Source organism: Aspergillus udagawae (genome assembly GCF_001078395.1).
Source record: "Aspergillus udagawae IFM 46973 DNA, scaffold_1, whole genome shotgun sequence".
NCBI lineage: Eukaryota > Fungi > Ascomycota > Eurotiomycetes > Eurotiales > Aspergillaceae > Aspergillus > Aspergillus udagawae.
In genome coordinates, this window is record NW_025091264.1 from 1,160,882 (window position 1) to 1,180,627 (window position 19,746).

The window sequence follows — 19,746 nt, forward strand, 5'->3', positions numbered from 1 at the left end:
GACTGTGTAGGGCGGATAAGATTCAAACGCAGTGTGATTCGAATATGCATAGTCAAGTAGAATTATGAAGCACAAAACTAAAACAATCAGGAGCGGCGATCTCGTCAGGATATATGCGGTGAAAATATACATCTCCTTCAAAAAGGAGCCCCCGGGGTTATAAGTATGATTATATCCCGTCCTCAAAATCCAACCAAACGCCACGCTATGCACCCACAAAAAGTCATCTTTTGTACATTGGACGAACGGATACTCCGAACAAGATTAGAATCCTAGCACACCGACATTGGTCCTGGATTTGGTCGAGAGCGATTTATCGATATAGAGGAATCATCAGGTGTGCTTGTCCAAAAACTCCTTGGCTTCGTTGATCTTGGTTGCAAGATAAGGGCTTCCACCACGATCAGGGTGGTTCAGCAGCATGAGTTGGCGGTGCTTCTTGCGGACCTTATCCTTGTTCAGAGTTCGCTCGCTGAGCTCTGTTAGTCTAACTGAACGGAGAGACAGGCAGTTTGTCAGACATACGGAAGTTCCAGGATCAGGGCTGCTTCACGACGGGTCATGCGTGGCTCAAATCCTCTAAGCACCTGTCAGCCAACCTCGACTCGCCGTAACTATTCGATCAAGATGGATGGGACCTACCCCTTGTAAAATGCCTTTCCCATAGCGTTCATACCTCCCTGGTAGCGACGAAGAGCGACGTAACCAGCGCGACCCTGCAGAACAGAAAGAAAACAGTGAGCCGACTATGTATCGCAAAGGAACATCCAGAACTCCTTCCTTACCAAAAAGGCCGCTGTAGCGACACCAAGGCCGATAGCAAAAGTCGAAGCCATGCTCAAGTAGGCTGCAAGAAGTAGCAGGGCAGGGAACAGCACAAGCAATATATCGATGAGTTATGGATTCTGGATGGCAATCGAAGTTCTGACATTGGAGAAAATCGGAGCACTGTCGAGATAAAAATCGGAACGCCGCCGCGATGCCTATTTAGGTTTAGCGCCGTCTCCTCCACGCTTCGAAGCTTTGTAAAAGTTTCTACGGATTTTCGAGCCGCCTTTTTCACGATAACAACTTTTTTGCAATAAACCGGTCCCTATAACATCACAATGAGGGTAGAGACTTGTCATTTTTGCTCCAGGTAATTTCTGCCTGATTACAGAAATCAGGACCCGACACTGACTCCTCAAACAGGCCGGTATACCCGAGCAAGGGTATCACCTTCGTCCGCAACGATGCGAAATCTTTCCGATTCTGTTAGTGCCCATTTCTACGTCCACCTCACGCACGGCAAGAGATCTAATTCGATTACAGGTCGGAGCAAGTGCCATGCAAACTTCAAGATGAAGCGTCAACCCCGAAAGCTGAAGTGGACCAAGACTCACCGTGCCGCCCGCGGAAAGGAAATGATTGTCGATTCGTCCCTGGTGCTGTCTCAGTTCGCCAAGAAGCGGAACACCCCCGTCAAGTACGACAGAAACCTGGTTGCTGCCACCCTCAAGGCCATGGAGAGAGTGGAGGAGATCAGAGCCCGCAGAGAGCGTGCGTTCACAAAACGCAGGCTGGGCGGCAAGGTGGCCCGCGAGCGCAAGCGCGAGGAAGACCGCAGGGTCGTTGCGGAGGGCGAGCACCTCATCCGCAAGGAACTGCGGGAAAGAGAAGAGGGCCAGCCTTTGGATGTCAGCAAGATCTCGAGCAGAGTGGTCGGCGAAGAGCAGCTCAGACAGAAGAAGAAGACAAGACTGTTGGTGGATGGAGGCGTCGAGGAGGAAATGGACCTCGACTAAAGGCTGTCTCTTTGTTGAATTCTTTCCTGCTTTTCTTTTCATCAGATATGATATCTTGGGTTTACATGATGGAGTTAGGTTTCTTTCTGTGTCTCAACCGTTTTCTATCACAAAAGCATATTCTGAGGATTTTATGACGAGCATTTGTCTATATGTGACCTTTCCAGCCCTCCTGGTGTTCATATATGATTGGTTTCTATTCAAATACAAGGCTTGACACTGATTTCTTGCTTGCTTATGTTTCTGTCCCTCATATATGGGGCGTTTCTCTCACTTGCACCAGCTCACCTGCCAGCCCCCTAACAGCATTCACTGTCGAGACATTCACCTTCGATAGTGAATGAGAGTTGCCCTCGACGCACAGTAAGTGTTGCTCACAGATCTCTCTCTTCTCTCTCTTCTCTGCTCATCATCACCAAGCTTGTTACCTTAACACTGCGTTAACCAACAAAACAACTGTCAGCAGCTAATCAAAATTCTTTTTTGCATCGTTTTACAAAATTCAAAACCGCAAAAGTATTAAGCAGCTTTGCTGTGCTCTTTTTACTTGTTCTCCGTTTGACGCTCACTTGAATGTTGGTGGCTAACGTACTGTTGAGAACAGAAATGCTTTTACCTTTCATCGGAGGATTTATCTTCCTCACTCTCTGGGGATCGTTCTTTCAAGTGCCAGGAAATAATGATCCTCACGGGAGGTTCGGGAGGACCATATCCGACGCCGTGGGTACAACGGCTTTGGCCAAGGGCATCTACGACCTGGCGGAGGCCATGACCTCCATGTATACAGCTCCTGGGCACAAGGAGTTTCTGTACGTCCGCTCGACTGGTTTCCCAAGTCCTGCCGCCCATGTAGGTTTCCCGAACGCCACCGGCACGCGGAAGTCGACAATCAGCGTGGCTATCCCGCTGTGGGAAGAGGCCGACGTGTTGCAGATCTGCGTGGACTCCGGTCCCGTGGACTGCGATACGGCGGCATCAAACTCGCCCGCGTCGTCTTCTCGTGTCGGTCTGGTCGTTGCATGGGGCTTATTGGCTTTCGTTGCGCTCCTTTGGAAGGGACTTGTCTCTTTTGGTGTTTCCGCACTGGGAGATGAACTCAGTTGGCTCGGCCAATTTCTCGAGGGTACACCCAAGGTAGCCCACTATATTGCGGCTGACAGTGCTCCATCTTTGTACGAAGAGGTGGACGCTCTGGTCGAAGGCAAAATGTCCTCGGGGGTTGCCGTGTCCAGCTCCGATGTTGACGCTCTCACCAGATCCGCCATTGCGGCCCCGTTGGAAGAGCAACAGACATGGAGATTCGTGAGTATTCACCCTGAGGTGGAGAAAGCGATCTTTCGTTTGGAGCGCCAGCGGATCGTTGCAGCGTCCCCGGAACTGGATTCCCGCACCGTCAAAGGGCCGAAGGTCAATCCCAACGGCGTCGTTGATGGACTCACGGACATCGCCCAAGGCACGTCCGATGTAGTCGGTTCGTGTGCTCTCCACTCGTCCCGGAAGTGGGCCCTCGTGCTCCGCCGTCCGGAGAACCTGTCACCAATTTTGGTGCTGCAACTCGTGTGTGCTTTGCTCGCCAGTTGGGAGAGCCATGCCGCTTCTGCGGTCTCTGACTCTCCAGGTTCACAGGTGGCCCAAGAGCCAGAGGCCGACGCAGAAGGTGCGCCTACCCCTGGCAGTCAGAGACGCAAGCGACCCAGCCAGGCCAAGAGGAAGCGCTACGCAAGGAGACTCAGGGAACGGGAAGAAGGTCTGAACGGGGCGGCGCATGAAGCGCCCTCCTCGTCGGCTCGTCCAACCGCCTGTGACCCTCCAGCGCTGACTCAAAGCCAGGGGTCTCTTACTGTAGGCAACCTGGTCCCGTCGCAAGACGCGAGGCACGGGCAATTTGGCGGTCCTCGCCCGGCTCCCACACCTGTCGTGGGTGTGTATCCGTCGCCGTATGGCTGGCAGCAACCCATGTACGGCCAACCGCCTCCTTACCACTACTACGGCCAGTACTAGCTCGTCTAGTACTGCGTCGGTCTGACACCGCTGTTGTCGACTGGGATCAAGATGTGTGCCTCCGTATCCCCCTCCTTCTTCTTGGGCCAATCATTCTTCCGGCCACTTCTTCGCCAGGAGCCGGGGAAGGCAAGGTTGTTGATTGGGCCAGTCCTCGGATTGGACCTCCCGGTCTTGTTTCTTCGGCCTTGAAACCTGGTTGCTTCCTGGGAATGCTGGCCCGGCCGCTCATGGGTCGCCACGACATCTTGCGGGTTGGTATAGTTTTAAGGAGAGACGGGGTGTCAGGTTCGTGCGTCTGGCGGTGGAGTTCGGGAGTGAGTGACGGTACAGCATGTAAAACGTGGTTGTCAAGTGAGTTTCCCGGATCTTGCCTTGCGATTATTTTTTCTGACGCTAGTGGTAGGACTTTTCGCCCTCCGGGTGTGAGTTCTTATTCATTCTACTCTCTTTGAGAAGAAACTCCTCGTCTTGTTGAAGGTCCGAGACTGAGCCCGACGATACCACGTTCTACACCTTGACAAAGCACTTCGGTGCAAGCAGTCCATGCGAGCACTCAGGCTGATACATCTCGTTTCTCTCCTCTCGGCATGAGTACTCCTGCTCAAGCTTTTTTCTGTCACATCATCCACTCGAAGCCACACACCCAGTGGCCATGTCGAGCCTACCCACCGCAGAAACAGACGCAATCAATCTCATTGCACAGGATATCAGACGCTCAGACCTTCAGAGTCAAGCCACAGGCAATATCTATTCAATGTGCAAGATTGACCACTGCAACCACGCTCTCAAACGCAATGGGCTCTTCATTAGCAACTCTCCTCAATCTGGAATATCAATTCAACCAACCAGACGAGCTATCTTGCACAGACCACAACCTTCTGCTTTACGAACCCGGAAAACTTCCTTCTCTACTCGCACATTGCGAAGCTCATGACTAGAGGAACAAAATTCCCTTTCTCTGAGCCACATGCCTTCCTTCTCTACAACACGCACTGAATTTCAAGCTTCATCAGTGAATCTCGGAGTCTCATCATCACCCTCGTCGCGCAAAGCTGATTGCTACAACATACGAACGGGCGACATAATTGGGGCTTACTCGAATCATCTCGTCTTCGTCCCATGCAATCAGCGAGACTTCCCTCTCCACTCACACATGGAAGTACATCTTCACGAGAACAGCGTCTCCTCCGTCGATGCCGACAAGTCTTTCTTCTCACGCACAGATGCCGTCTTCGAGAGTGATCTTGAGTCTAGGCAACTGTGATACTTATTTACCTTTGCGGGACACAGCTTGACAGATTAGCCCTACTGTTATACGTGACACTATACTCTTCCAGTCCCTTTGCTCGCCCGCCACGGACGCGTTCTCCGCATAAAACGGAGCATTTATGCTGAAATTGGTCACTGCCGACAAGAAGCAGGCAATGGGTGACGCAGACAGTATCTTAGGAAGGAGAAGGAGAGAGTTGTCAAGGGTGGAAGGGTTGACGAAGGCCATTTTTGAATCAAGGTTGACGACTTACGATACTACGGCTTGGGATGGATGTTTGCATTCCGTGGATACTGGGCCTGTTTATGTTTTTTGTACTTGCATGGTTGGTGTTATCTGGTTTCGGGACCCACGTAGAGGTCGATCTCTGTTGACTCATGTATTCATTCTAATTTGTGGATGTGCTGGCACGACTTCTCAACACATCAATGCTACTTCACTACAACCCCATTTTAAATCTCTTCTACAGTTGTTAAATGAATGCTTGATAAGGTATGATATTGTCGTATTGACAAATCAGTCGACCGGGGATTTGTGTACATAGAACAAGGAAAAGCGGACAGTCGTAGACATCGGCAAATGAGGTATGTCCTGTTGTATATGAAAAAGGAAACATGCCGGCGATGGGCATCCTGAGGAGACCAATGATACATGAGATGGTTTGTACCAAGACAAGAACAATGAAAAGGTATAATGAGGGAAGGATATAAAAAAAAAATGAGGTTAGGCCAATAGGAGGAGCCCATGCGACGCAGCTGAATAGACCAGTGATATCCATCATGCATCTCAGAAGCCCAGGTAGTCAGGTAGCATCGAGGTGCAAGCCTCGGGTATACAGTTCCTGACAGTTATCCTAGACGCGAATGGGGATGCTAAGTCCAAAAAAAATAAATAAATAAATAAAACAAGCAGAAACCACGAACAAATGGCTGGGACAAAAGCAATGCTCATACATCATCGTAAATACCACAAACTGAGGCACAGCTGGGTCATCTACCCTTAAGGACAGGACAGATGAGATAGGAGGAAGAGTAAGGTAAACGTGCGGGACACAATGGGAGAATGGTACCGGCAAGTCGTCTACTACTCCTCCATGCGACCAAAGACGCCATCGTCATCATCATCTGCATGAGCAGGGCGGTTGCTGAAGTCAACATCGGCATTGCGGTTCTGTCTTTGCACGCGATCCGCATCACCCATTTTCACTTCCCGCTCGTCGGAGACCTTGTAGGAGAGTGATGGGTTATATGATACAGAAAGGAAGATGTTCGGGGTGGACTCGGTGAGAGACGAATTGACATGGGCAGTAGCGGCGGGGTCCAGGCTTTGACTAGTACTGCCAGCACCGTTGCTTTGATCGAGGTACCGAGACGGGAGCGGGGGCACCGGGGGAATGCCAGGGGACATCGGCACAGGTCCAGTGCGCGGCGTTCCGAAATTGCAGAGGCCAATGGCAGCGGCCAAATCCGCTTCATCGTCTTCATGCAACTTAGCTTCGGCGGTGGAGGGCCGGGTGTCGATGCTCGAGTGCCGGAAGTGGGAAAACGCAGGCGAATGCAGGGGAGCATCGCCGTTGAAGGAGCTCGAGGGAACAGACTGGTAGGAGTGCGAAAAATGAGCCGATACGTTGCCCATACTGAACCGTTTGTTCGGGAACACGGGCATGCCAGACATCTTCATGTCATCTTCGTCCTCGTCGTCCTCATCCATAGGAGGAGGGGTAGTTTCCGCCGAGCTGATGCCGTCGCGAAGCTCCGACGAGGTGTCTGGTGATGCAGATGACACCTCCGACTCGGCTTCGGCACCTTCCGAAGGACCGTTCTGGTTCATGTTAACCAGGACGCTCGCGGCCTCCAGCAGCTGAACTTGCTGATGCTTGGAGATCAGTAGCTTCGACGTAATGGCCCATGCCGGGTTATGTTCCCACCTAAAGATTTTCAACCACAAAAGTCAACCGACTGGGATCGCCATGAGGGGTGAGAAAGCTCAGAGGGGGAAATGAGCAGGGATGGAGGGAGACACGGGGAGCTGAATGACCACGAGGGCGACCTTGCAACAGAGCCGACGTGGCGCATTTCTCCGATTCGATCCAGACTGCAGGATGGCATTGGGGGGGAGTATACACACATATGCTTGGACAAGCAGCTGCCATGCTTATACCCTTTCCCGCAGCGATCGCAGCGTAGTTCCGCCAAGGCGCGCTTTCCTTCGACTTTGACCAAGTGCGATCCTTCGCTAGCCCGACGGTTTCGACTCTTGGTGTTGACGGGTTTGTTATCCGAACTACTCTCCTCGCCGCCAGCTGCGGCGACAGAAGAAGCGCCGTTGTTGGGATGATTGGGCGAGGGTTTGCGAGCGACCGGGGGTTCTTGGCTGGGGCTATTCATGCTCCGGGAGAGGTAGTGGCCGAAGCCGGAGAGAGCTCCGACCGAAGTGGATTCCAGGCCCCTCCTGGTGCTGCCTCGACGGTGAGAAGGCATCGGCACACCTATCGGTTCCCCATTGGTGTCCTTCATGGATGCGGCGACCGCCGCGGCGGCGGCATTCGCAGCAGCAGCGGTGGTGACACTCTTCCGACGAGTGATACGGTGGTTATGATTGACCGCTCCAAGGGATATGGAGTGGGCATGGTGACGAGGAGTGGATTGAGGTAGTGGTCGGGACAGGGATAATTCCTTCGAATAGGGAGCAGGCACATCAGTTAGCGCGGTCATCTTAACGTGGACATTCATGATCTGTGGAGAGGAGAATGAGACGAGGGAGTAAAAAATAGGTGGAATACCTTGAATGAAGCCATGCTGTATACGTGGACTCTCGAACTTTCAATCGCTGAGAGCCCCGTGAACACAAGGCAGTAGGTAAGGCAACTCTTTTTTTTGTGTGTGTTTAAGGTTTGGTCGTGATCGTCCCAAAAAAGTGGTGAGAGGGTGGTGTGGTTGGGCCGGTTATCAGAGGAGGAAAGTCACCTGAAATTGTTCACTGGGGGAGGCTGAATGAGTAATATGGACTGGAAGTCAAAATGACGAGATGAGCAATTGGAAAGTAGAGAGAATGCCAGTGATTGGAGAGGCCAAAGGATTAGAGGATACGATATGTAGGGAAAAGAGAAGCGGAGAGGAAAATGTAGAAGGAAGAGGAAGGGAAAGAAGGGAAAGAAAGACAGAAAGAGGAGAAGCTGAAAGAGAGAAGCAGCTGTAAGTTGTAGGTAGGTACTTGGTATTTGGTGGACAGCAAGAGGAGGTCCAGGTACCTTTGGATATGTAAGTCAGGAAGTAATCCACCTGCTCCTGCGACTATCCACTAGGTAATAATACTAATACTAATACTAATAATAATCAATGAGCGATATAGAGTCAAGGCCAAACATGAACCGTACGGAAAACAGCTATCTAGTAATAATGAAGAATGTTAAATAATAATAATGCCAATGCTAATAATAAAAATAATAATACAAATAGTTTCTATGTGCTTCGTACTGTACGTGCTTTAAAGAGTGTCAGCTCCTTTTTTTTGCGGGGGGAATTTTTGGCTCCAGCGGAAATTCGCTAGTCGAGGTGATGCGGGGGTTCTGGACACGGAGCAATAAACATTATCTGAATAGAGAGAATGCAATTGATCAGAGTGTGAGTAAGTAAAGAGAAAGATGACTGATGCTTGGAGATTGCAGGAAAATTATTTGAACCTTGACAAAGAGGGGGAAGGATGTAAAAGGAGGAAAAAAAAAGTGATGCACTCCCCTGGCTGAAGAAAAGAGTTCCGATCAACTTGATTTGATATTGCACAGGTTCCTGACTAAAGGGGGGCCGAAAGGGCCAGCGGCAAAACAGGGCGAGAGTCACCAAGAAATACGGAATAGATACAAGCAGCTACCTTAGTTACAAGGATAAAGGAAAAATGGTTGTAGATAACTTAGGTTGCAAGTAGTTGGCAGTGATGTGATCATAATAGGATCCACTCAGCATCTGGAATCCGATATCACTCATTCTGGGGGACAACCAGCTTATGATAATCTTGCCAGAACAATTTTGAGCATTAGACTAGATCGAGTCCAATATTTAGATGGAATACTGACTCGGACGGAAGTCCAACAAAAAAAAAAAAAATCAACAATAGCAGGGCAATTATGATTTGACCATGAGTACTGAACTGGGCAAGACTCAAGAGATCAGCTGCCCTGTCATTCGCACGGGCACTTTAGTAGACGATCACATCATTAGGCGTAATAAATCAGGTAACTTACTGAGTTACGGAGTCTTTCTTAAGAGATGCCCCACCAGCACCGCCCATTGCCCGTATCGGAATTGCCTCATCCTATCGATTGTATGGACGTTGACCCCACTGTTCAGTCCACGTATGGGCATACTGTAATTTTGGTCACTGATGCCGTACAATTGTACTCTGGTTCGCTGGCAATGCTCTTCCATCGACCGGTCTAGGACTTTTGGAAGAAGACAAATGATGTCATTCATGCCTTACAGTACATTGAACACCTGATCCCCCTGCTCACCCCATCCCAGATTAGGGAAACACGTATCTCTGTCTGTTTCACTGGTACATGCCGGTATCATTACCAATTGAGACACCTGACCCTGCCTGGCTTAGTTTACGTTGGCTCTATCAGCCAGTCTTTATCATGATCGCCAGGAACCTCCCATGCTACTGAACCTCTCAAGAGGGAGAGGTACTATGATATGAAGATAATCATGGCAGCTAGCACAACGAACCAATTGACTGGTGACCACAAAACATCCAGCAAACATTCCTCTCCTCAATCAACGGGGCAGACACCCCATTGCTTTATCTGTGCTAAACGTACTTGTCGTCTTCAAGGCTTCATTTCAGTCCGCCTCAGTTACGAGGGAGCGAGAAATACCTATTGATAGGTAGCACGCCGACTCTGCGCCCATCAAACTAAACAATGCACAACTTTCAGTTACCGCTTTTGTTCCAGGGAGCAGAGAAATGCTTCAAATCCATCACCAATGCTGTACTCATTTGCTCCTTACTGACAAATCACAGAACTACTTATTGACTTCTCACAGCTCTAACAAAATTCTCGGCTTCTTCCCCTCCCCCACCAGCACCCTCCGTCCTCCATCATCTTCTTCAGCTTCTGCACCAGCGCTCGATTTCCAAGGCGAAGTGGATCTGGAATGCGAAGAACTATCCGAGGATGTCTTGAGTGCATTCCTCCCCCCAATTGTTTCCTGCCGATGTGCCCTCTTTTCACGGCCACTCAGAGACACCTGCTCTACTCGTCCCCGTGCTATGGAAATTTCGAGATTGTGATTTCTTTGTAAGCCAGCCAGGGTGTAAAACGAAGCAAAGAGACTGCGGCTTTATCGCAAGAAAACAAAGTGAATCAGGTCGAGGAAGGGAGAAATCTGTTTATCCACCTCCTTTGGAGCGTAGCTATAGTTGTCGCGGAGGGTCACCGTGACAGACCATCCGTCATCCCCGAGACCAATACGGCCGATGCTTCTGTCAATCACTGAGGCGTTTCACGACTTTTGCTTTCGCGATAAGGGTACCTTCACCCGTAGTACCGCCGCGGACTGCTACTGGATGCGATCTGATCATGAGAATATCGCGCGGACCAGGTCTAGGTCTTTGCTGTGTCCCAGGTCAGGCAATTGTTGCTTTCGAGATGTAGTGCAGAGTGGTTTTGCAATTGAAAGGATCCATGAAGGGGATCTAAATTCGGCAACAGCGGCAAGCAAAGAGGTCTGCAGAGGTTGGTGCCTCTGAGAGATGGCGAGACACCGGAGAACAGGAAGATATGGTGTGAGTGTGGCCGTACTGAAAAGGGATCAGAAGTCATAGCTCATACATACCGCATTATAAAGAGCCAGTTTTTTACTAGAGCGTTGTGAATGATGTTTTGTATGATGAATATATATACATATATATTCAAAGATCTGTCTAGTCAACCCTCTGGAAACACACCGTGCAAACACCCTGGCCCTCCTGCCCTCCAAATCTAAACTTGGGATATTCCACACGCCCCCAGACCTCCAACCGATCAGAGCCAGGACCCTTGGCCTCCTCGCCAGTAAACCAGCGAACCAACTCCTCCTCGGTCCAGTTACAGCTCGTCACAACCAGAAACCCGCCCTTGCGCACTAACCTGCGCGCAATACCAGGATATCGCTCACACACACGGCGCTGGACGACCTTCCCCTCCGACTTCCCCTCGACCAGCACCTCCTCCGACAACGAAACAGCATCAAACGTCCCCTTATCAAGCACGATATCAAACCCGCCCTGCGCATACGGGAACCAACCCAGCCGACCCTCCTCGTCCAACTCCCCCTCCGAATTCAAAATATCCCACTCCTCGAACCAAATCGCCATATTCTTATCCTCCTCGGGGACCGGAATCGCCTGCGCAGTCTCGGCCCCATTCGAAACAACCACATCCTCTTCCTCTTCCCCTTCTTCTTCTTCCTCCCCTTCAGAAGCACCCTCACTCTCACTCAAATAAGCCGAATGAATCTTCAACCGCTGCAACTCCCTCGCCAACTCTACACTCCGCGCCGAATAATCCACCCCGACCATCACCCCCCGGAACCCGCCCTTCTTCCTCAGCAGCGCAAGCATGCTCCCGTTCCCCGTCCCTAAGTCCAGGATGCTGGGCTGCCTGCGCCTCTCGTCATCGCTCAGCGGCTTTTTGGATGTGGATGTGGCGGGGAGGGTATTGCACGGCGCGAGCGGGAAGCTCTCGTCCGTCAGGAAGCGGAGGACTTTCTCGGGGGCGTTATGCTCCGAGAACCAGGATGTGCCTGGGTCGTCATCGTCATCGACAGATTCTGACTCGGATTCGGAGTCGACATCCGCGTCGGCGATGGGGGCTGGTCTTGCGTTTGGCTGGTGTTTACTCGAGAGGTGGGTGAGGGTTCGGGCGTAGTAGGTTTCCCAGCTGCATTGAGCATTAATTAGCAAGGGGGGTCAATCCGAATCAATAGAAATGAGGTTTTGCGTGGATGCATCTTGTTCGCGGAGCCCTTTTTTTTTTTTTTTTTTTTTTCCCCTCCCTTGTTGACATGCGGGATGGAGGGGTACGCGGGGTAGGCTGGGAAAATCTGCTGAAAAGGTTGATTTCATGCGGCTACCTACTAATTCTTCGTGCCCAGTTCGCTGGGAGACAGGTGTGCCGGATGATTCTCGTCTGCCATGATTCCGCGCGTGGGAGTTCGCTGTGCAATGCATGCTATAGTCTACAGCTGCGGCGATGAAAAGATGATATGGACTGAAATCACTGGATGACGTTAAGCGCCAAATCCGTGCACGTCGACTCGGGGTTTTCGGCCCGTTGTGGACAAGACCTTTATGGTGGACACATCTACTAACAGTCACAAGAGTCAATGATTTACTTCAGTAAGGATTTCAACAACCATCCAATGGATTTGTTTCAAGGATACTGTTCAATGGGTATTCCGCTTTCGCCGTTGTTTGAAATGCAATCACACCAACAGGGCGCAAAGATGAGCACCACGCCAGACGCTTCTCGAATATCGAAGCAATGGCTAATTCACAGTCACAGAACACCACTAATATTACAGGTTATTAGGCAAACAATGCCGCACTTTGTTCTTTTTGAAACACCCCGAACGCCGTTCGATAAAAAAAAAAGCATGCGAGATCGAGTCGATGCTGAATCAATGCAACAATAAGGCCTCCAGTCGACCAGTCACTTACTGGTCGAGGAAAAAATGCTGGTAAAGGTTGGGAATAAGAATGCAAATCACGACATCAAAGCCTGCTTTGGTCATCGAGTCATCAAAGTATAGAAAACATAAGGGTAAATGGTCGAAAGATCAAATGAAAGTGGAAGGGAATGGCAATAAATGAAAACGAAATGAAGATCAAGGAGAGAAAGAACGTGGCCCAGTAGAGGGACGGAGAAGATGCGGAAAGAGATAGAGGAGCGAAAGCACGTAATGCTCAAAGAATGAAGGATGAAAAGAATCAAGTCATGGAATCATTTCTCCGACGTAACCCCAAAGCATCACGGCAGAGACAGGCTTTCTTTTAAAAAGCCATTAAAACAGTTTTTATAAGAATTCGTCAATATTCCTCATCATGAGTCGCTCGTTCCCAGGAGGGGGAGACCGAGGGTCTGCTGTCTCTGTCCGAAAATGAGGGCCGCCAGGAAGGCGATCCTCCAGCCCATCTGGGAAGGGAGGAGCAAGAGACGGCGCCAAAAATTGGCTCGTCCGTGGAGAAAATAAACCCAAGGGATCCTCAACAGTGTCTCTTTCAAAGGCATCGGCCGGTACCAGAGAGCGCGTCCCATCAGCCTTTGCAGCCGTCTGCACCATTTCGAATCGCTGGCGAAGGAGTAAAGGACGTGGAGATAAGCTTCGCTTGTGAGACAGAGACTTGGGAATCCTCCAGCCGCTGATTGACGGGGGCGTGGATCGCTCTGTCGAGGGCACAGAGAGAGTACTCGAGGACGTCTGTGACCGGCTGGCTGGGGTTGCGAGCCTAGAGTAGCCTGAGTTGGAGCTACTACCGTCTGGAGGCGTGAAACACGCCTCTGTTGTCCTCCCAGACCTCGAAGGCTGGGGTTCAGAGCCTCTTCGGGGTCCCTGCACAAACCATTCCTCGGGCGCGGGCTTGGACGCACCACCCTGCTGCAACCTTGAGCGAAAATCGGTCAGTTGATAGATGAGACTCATGTTGGGCCCAACCCAGCGACTCCGTCCCTTCACGATATCGTACATGGAATTAAAGTCCAGGTGCCGGTTTTTGTAAAGGCCATAGGCAATCACTAGAGAGGCGGATCGGCTAGCGCCCAGTTGGCAGTGAACAAGGACCTTCTTGCCTTCAGAAACACGGGAATCGATCAACTCGCACAGTGGGTATAAGTCGTCCAAAATCTCGGAATTGTGGTCCCAGCCTACGTGGATATATTCCGGGCCGGAAGAGTCAATGCAGGGCGTGACCGGCGACTCAGTCTCAGATGGAGGATACTCCAATGCAGACTTGAAAGAAACTTCCGAGACCGCAGTCGGCGGCTCCGCACTCGAAGATCGTTTGGCGCCGGCTGAGGCACGCCGCCAAGTGCTCATCACCGTTCCATTGTCCGCACGTGCATTAGCGAACGGGTTTGCGACCTCCTTCGCAACGTTCACAACAACATCGAATTGAGCAGCCTCCTGCATTGTCGGCTCCAAATAAAGATAGACTCCGGAATCGTATATTTGCACCGGACCATTCGGATAGCCGCGCTCGTTTCGCTGGGTCGATTCTCTCGAGTCCAGATGGTCCTCTTCTTCCTCTAGTTCATGCAGGACTCCACCCGCAGGTGAGCCGTCTTCGACGGCCGACTGAAGAGGCGAGAGATTATGTTCCGAAGCTCCTGACGGACGTCGGCTCCCATGGTGAGTCACTGGTCGCGGCAATTGCATGCCCCCCTTGGGACCAAAAGACGGCGAGAATACTGAAGTCAGAGAAGGCGAAGACTCGGTGTGTCTCAATGAATGGAGGCCACCAGGTGTTGGTGGGACCATTTCCATAACATTGCTGGAGAAGGCTCTGTCAAACCCAGGAGTTTGGATAGTCAAGTTTGCAGGCTTTCGTCGGCTGCTTTTGGGAGGGATATGCGCGGGGGAGGGTGGGGCAGAAAGATTGCGCTGGGAGGCTGTCTCAACCACCGAGGCTGTTGCGATCGCTGGTCGCGACGATTGCGACGGCGGAGGCATTCTCAAGGAGAGATTCTTGAGATTGCGCGCCCGCCGACCTGGAGAATCCGGACGCGCTCGGCTTAGTACATCCGGCGAGGGTTTCGTCATGGTACTATGCTCTCCCGAGAGCGATTGATGTTCAATATTGCGCGAGGGCGGCATGAATTTGGGAAACGACAACGGCATCGCCGACGGAGATTCGGGTGAAGAGCTGGGGGTGGTGTCTGCGGCCAATGGAGAGTCGAACGTCGAGATAGTAGTAGTAGGAGACGAATCTGCTGATCCCGAAGTCACAGACGAGATACTCGCCCGGTGCCGAAAGGGAAGTGGACGCCGAGATGTATTGACGGTAACATGTGGAGGAACTCTAAGAGGTTTGAGTGCTGCGCTATGCTCCTCCCCGTCGGCGAATTTGGGCGATATTCCACCGAATACCGACATCAAGGACGGGAACGAGTCCGGAAGTGACGGTGGGCTGGTTTGCACAGGCATGATGGACCAAGGCCTTGAAGGGGATCTGCGTTTGAAAGGGGATACCCTCTCAGGATCGCAGCTCTCGCGAGGTGCTGGTGCAAAAACTGATGTATACTGATTGCATCCAGACAGTTGAAAGGAAAGAAGTGTCGCACTTGCTACCTGCGCAAACGACCTTTTCGACGAAGAGCGATCAGCGTCCATGTTTCCCAACTTCCGTTCGCTTTACCAAAACATAAGTATCCAAAGTGGAAGAATGAAGCAAACGCGGCTGCAAGGAGTGAGACCAGGCCGACGATCAGACTGAAGTATAGAACGAACGACACCAACAAAGCTATCGAGGAATGAGAAAGAGGGATCAAAAAGCCATTGACTTCACGGGGGACGAGTAAGCGAAGATCAAAGAGGTGAGTAAAGGAACAAATACTTTGAAAGAGAGACTGAGATAGCGAGGTAGGTAGACAGAGGGGATGAGCCAGCCAGTGGGCGGACAGACTTGACTCTTGAGACAATGTTGAACATACCAAGGAATGCCACAAGAGGACCGTTTCCTCTTTGAAATATGCCAATGCCGAGCGGGTAAAGGATTGTATTGTGAAACAGGAAGAAAGCCGGTCAAAGTAGCCACAACAACGAAGCCTGTCAGAGAAGTAAAAGGATAAAGCACAAAGCAGTTTGCTCCGTTTTCGAGGATTACTCCAAGAGAATATAGTAATAAAGATGACTAGGATCCGTTCAGTTTTGGCAAAGGACTGGGGAGAGAATTGCCGCCCGGTGTCTTCTATGGGCAGTCGTTCCTCCGGGGAATGACGAAATGAATAGGGTACCGAGGGTACTATCCCAGGTCTGAGCTCAAAGAGAAGGAAGGTAGGGAATGGCGACAAGACCGACTGCCCACAACCCGGATGGAGAGATCGAGGGCAAGTCGAGTATGTAGGAAAGGATCCTATCAAGAGGGAGGGGAGAAAGACAATTGAGGAGGGGAGACGGAGGGAGGGGAAGGAGAGAAGAGAAGAGAAGAGGAGAAGGGAAGAGATGAGAACGAAAGGGAAACGAAACAGGTTCCTCCAACAATGACCCGCGATAAGTGTGGGCAGAGGAGGAGGAACGACTTGTTACCTCAGTAGTCACAGAAAGCCCATCCCATCATAAAACTGTAGAGAGGGCAAAAAAAAAATAAATAATAAATAATAAGTAGTAATAAAAATCCATACCTTAATACTAATAAAACGAAGAGAGATCACTAAGAATAAAACAACGCCAGAGCAAGCGGTTTGAGCCAACGGGAAGGAGACAAAAGTGATTGGAAACAGCCCCGGCAGGATGGCGGGCTGCGTTCTAATGGACAACCTATCAAAATACTCCCAGCTGTGGAGCAGACGCAGATTGACCCAAGTAAGCCTGAAGTGGGAGACCAATCAGATAGCAGCACCGCGGGACATTTAGCGCCTGCAGCTCTAAATTTAGCCGCCCAGCTTGATATGGGAGGCTGGTATGTGCAGCATGGGCGCCAAAGAGCTCGCAAATCAGATACAACCTACTAGATCCTGCCAACACGAGCGTATCAGCTAGTCAGCTTGTCCTATGTCTGATGTAGATTGTACAACGGAACTGAGGATGAGTCGGTTTGCATTTGTATTGCTCATCTCCTCATCAAGTTTCTTAGTCTCCTTGATCATTCAGGTGAAGATGCTACTGAAACCGGGGCCGGTGGGTAAGCATAATTCTGATGCAACATTTCGAGGATCTGACTATGTAAACAAGAATCCCAGACCACACCAATCTGGTGAATGGAGCCTATACCCATTTTATCCCTGAATCGATGGTTTCCCTGTTTCGGGTTTCTCGTCGAGAAATCATCGAAAACCTAGGTACTTGGGCTGCCCCTTCGGTTCTTCCTTTTGTTTGAGGTTTCTTCTTCAATCAAGAAGGGTCCGGCGCAAGTCCAACGCTAATACACAAACGGGCTCCACAATCGACGCTACTGGGGCGAAAGATTTGGAAAGGCCAGACTGACAAAGGAAGTAAAAAGACAAGATCGGGAAAGGTCGACAGCGTGGCAGATGTCAAAACCAATAGACAGATCGATAAAAGGGCCATGACAAATGTTCAGAACAAAGGGCTGCGGTGGTAGAAAACAGAAGTTGACAAAGTCAATTATCGAACAAAAACACAAATCAAATGCTATGTGGATATGCTCGTGCTCTTGTCCTCAAAACGCTCAAAGTCCCTCCTCTCCGTTTGAATTGGGGGTATCACGGCTTAACATGGGTCTATGCCACAGCCGTACTAGATCCGGACAGGATTTTCATTTGCACACGGCTTGTACGGAGCAGCGAGTACCTATTCCATGGGCTCCATACTCATCCCCAGCAAGCACGCAACTAATGACTCCCCTATTCCGGCGAATGGTCAAGGAAACTCGAAGGTACAGGCGTGCAACAACAAGCAGAAAGATCTTTTTTCCAGAAGAAGCACAGAACGATTGCTGAAGATGATAAAGAAATTCTCCGAACAGAAATCACAGATCAATGAGTATTTATCAGAAAGCCACACTTGAGAATTCCAAATCTGCTTCTCATCTGACCCGCTTTAATTGTGCACGGTTACCTGGTTTCTGCGGCTGTTTGCTTCTATTCAGGGCTCGAATCGAGCTGGTTCTGAATTGACGCAGGAGATGCAAATTTAAAGCTGAAAATATATCGGCATGCAATAAAAAACGGTAAACATTAATGAGCACTCAAAATCTCTATATCGCTTCTTGACTTCATTGCGCGAAGTCAGGTACTACCTAGTTAGGCAGCTGGTAATTCGGAGGGAGGCTCTGTAACCGCTGCCTGGGCAAATTATTCTAGGTGCCTCGACTAAGCTGATTCTGAATAAACGTGAAACACAAGAAATGGCCATCCTACCATAGGATCTCATCGAGATCGTCCTTGACGCGCCCCTGGAAGGCGTTGGGAGGAGAATCAGTAAGGCGATATGGAGTACTGATCAAATCGCCAAGGATGGAAAACTAGGCTAACAATTTGTAATTTATCCTCAGACCACGCAACAAAAACAACATAGGAACTTGGAGGCTACGTTCTGAATCCTGACTGGAATGCCTAGTTGCATGTTCCACCTCTATCTACGAGTAGATATCAAGACGTTATTTGTTTGATCATCACGAAAATGAGATGATGAGATCGCCCCGCTGACCTGTCAGGTTATTCAGAGAGAACGACAACAGAGGAAGAAATTCGTCCTCTGTGGGATTGAATTCTGAAACAGGCCAGGGCAAACTAGTTGACCTATCAATAATAGTGCGCACTAACTGGAACTCTTGGAGTTGGAGGCATATTCTGAAACACACCAGAAGAGATGCTAAGCCGCTAGTTCCAACTCTAGGACTCAGAGCCAGTCACGTGTGGTTCCTTGCTCATTAGATAACGGACAGTAACATGCCGTCTCCAGGCCATCATTCTCCTGAACTGATCAACCTGATCGTCTTGATCGACGAAGAGATGGCATTTGATTATCTTTGAATTCTGTGGCAACGCCTTCATGGGTGGCTGAGATTACGAGGTATCCCCAGTCTCAATGGGTCTTTTGCTTCACTATAAATGATAAGCGCTGCTTCTTCTCCACTGGAGTACGAAGCAACTACTGACTCCAGGTTGTGATTGTCGGACTCCATTCATCCAAGTGTCCTGTGCACAGTTTCATCTCCAGTTCCTACCAAGGTGGAAAGCAAGCCGTCATCTCTTCCACGTGGCTATCCAGTCATTCTGAAACACTGTTGATATTGAGCAACCTCATGATCATTGAAGTGAACCGTCATTTTTATTATTCCAAGAACTTGGACCTCTAGTTCGACTTCAAACATCATTCAAGCAGGGATACTGTGGAGTTAGCCTTATTGCGCCCTATTATCACTCAAATCACAGAGTCGTGTTTGATGATGGCATCTTGTTGCAGTCAGATTTGCGCTCTTTTGCAGCTATCGATACGATTTAAGGACAGTATGGCTTTGATTGTCCATGTCGACTTTGATCTGCATCGTCCAAAGTCAAATGCTTAATGAAAACTACCGAGAAGTCGGGTGCGTTGCTTCGGCTCGATAATCGACTATCACATCCCAAGTCTAGCGGCTCCATAAGACTGCGTCATTAACTGATCATTAATGTCTCAGACTAGAGAGGTAGCTAGCATTTAACGGCTCCTCAAGCATCAGAACCACTTGGTCAAAGCTTCAGTCCGAGAGCTCTGTCATATTTAGTGCCAAGTAGTGACATATGAGGATTCAGAATATGTTTCAGAGTTGTCTTCCGTGCTCCCTCACGAGAGGTACATCAGGCCAATATATCTCAGACGGCATACAGCACTTTGGCTCCATAAAGCGTCGCTCTAGTATCATTGCTCCTGATTCGGGATTCGGTAGGAGTCATCGCTCGGATAAATTGGATGAAATCACGAATGAATCACATGGTGCACAACTGCTGCCGAATTTTGCCCTTACTGTACGATATGAGCTTGTTCAGCC

General features: G+C 50.1%; 6 protein-coding genes across 6 annotated transcripts; 2 read left to right on the forward strand and 4 right to left on the reverse strand.

The window, feature by feature from the left end:
- Positions 1-333: 333 nt before the first annotated feature.
- On the reverse strand, positions 334-836 carry pam18 (putative mitochondrial DnaJ chaperone (Tim14); the record flags this gene model as incomplete). The annotated part of the gene is made up of 4 exons (XM_043285907.1): positions 334-472; positions 526-579; positions 643-716; positions 786-836. 4 exons carry the CDS (start codon positions 834-836, stop codon positions 334-336), a joined length of 318 nt encoding a protein of 105 aa, XP_043141842.1.
- A 270-nt stretch (positions 837-1,106) lies between these two features.
- On the forward strand, positions 1,107-1,784 carry Aud_000395 (ribosomal eL24 family protein; the record flags this gene model as incomplete). The annotated part of the gene is made up of 3 exons (XM_043285908.1): positions 1,107-1,138; positions 1,192-1,253; positions 1,312-1,784. The coding sequence occupies 3 exons, from the start codon at positions 1,107-1,109 to the stop codon at positions 1,782-1,784; spliced, it is 567 nt and encodes a 188-aa protein (XP_043141843.1).
- Positions 1,785-2,390: 606 nt separating this feature from the next.
- On the forward strand, positions 2,391-3,785 carry Aud_000396 (uncharacterized protein; the record flags this gene model as incomplete). The annotated part of the gene is made up of 1 exon (XM_043285909.1): positions 2,391-3,785. One exon carries the CDS (start codon positions 2,391-2,393, stop codon positions 3,783-3,785), a length of 1,395 nt encoding a protein of 464 aa, XP_043141844.1.
- Positions 3,786-6,141: 2,356 nt separating this feature from the next.
- Positions 6,142-7,790, reverse strand: Aud_000397 (putative C2H2 finger domain protein; the record flags this gene model as incomplete). Its single annotated transcript, XM_043285910.1, has 2 exons — positions 6,142-6,985; positions 7,186-7,790. 2 exons carry the CDS (start codon positions 7,788-7,790, stop codon positions 6,142-6,144), a joined length of 1,449 nt encoding a protein of 482 aa, XP_043141845.1.
- Positions 7,791-10,980: 3,190 nt separating this feature from the next.
- Positions 10,981-12,233, reverse strand: Aud_000398 (putative S-adenosylmethionine-dependent methyltransferase; the record flags this gene model as incomplete). Its single annotated transcript, XM_043285911.1, has 2 exons — positions 10,981-11,977; positions 12,175-12,233. The coding sequence occupies 2 exons, from the start codon at positions 12,231-12,233 to the stop codon at positions 10,981-10,983; spliced, it is 1,056 nt and encodes a 351-aa protein (XP_043141846.1).
- Positions 12,234-13,112: 879 nt separating this feature from the next.
- Positions 13,113-15,425, reverse strand: dspD (putative protein-tyrosine phosphatase; the record flags this gene model as incomplete). The annotated part of the gene is made up of 1 exon (XM_043285912.1): positions 13,113-15,425. The coding sequence occupies one exon, from the start codon at positions 15,423-15,425 to the stop codon at positions 13,113-13,115; it is 2,313 nt and encodes a 770-aa protein (XP_043141847.1).
- Between the last annotated feature and the right edge of the window lie 4,321 nt (positions 15,426-19,746).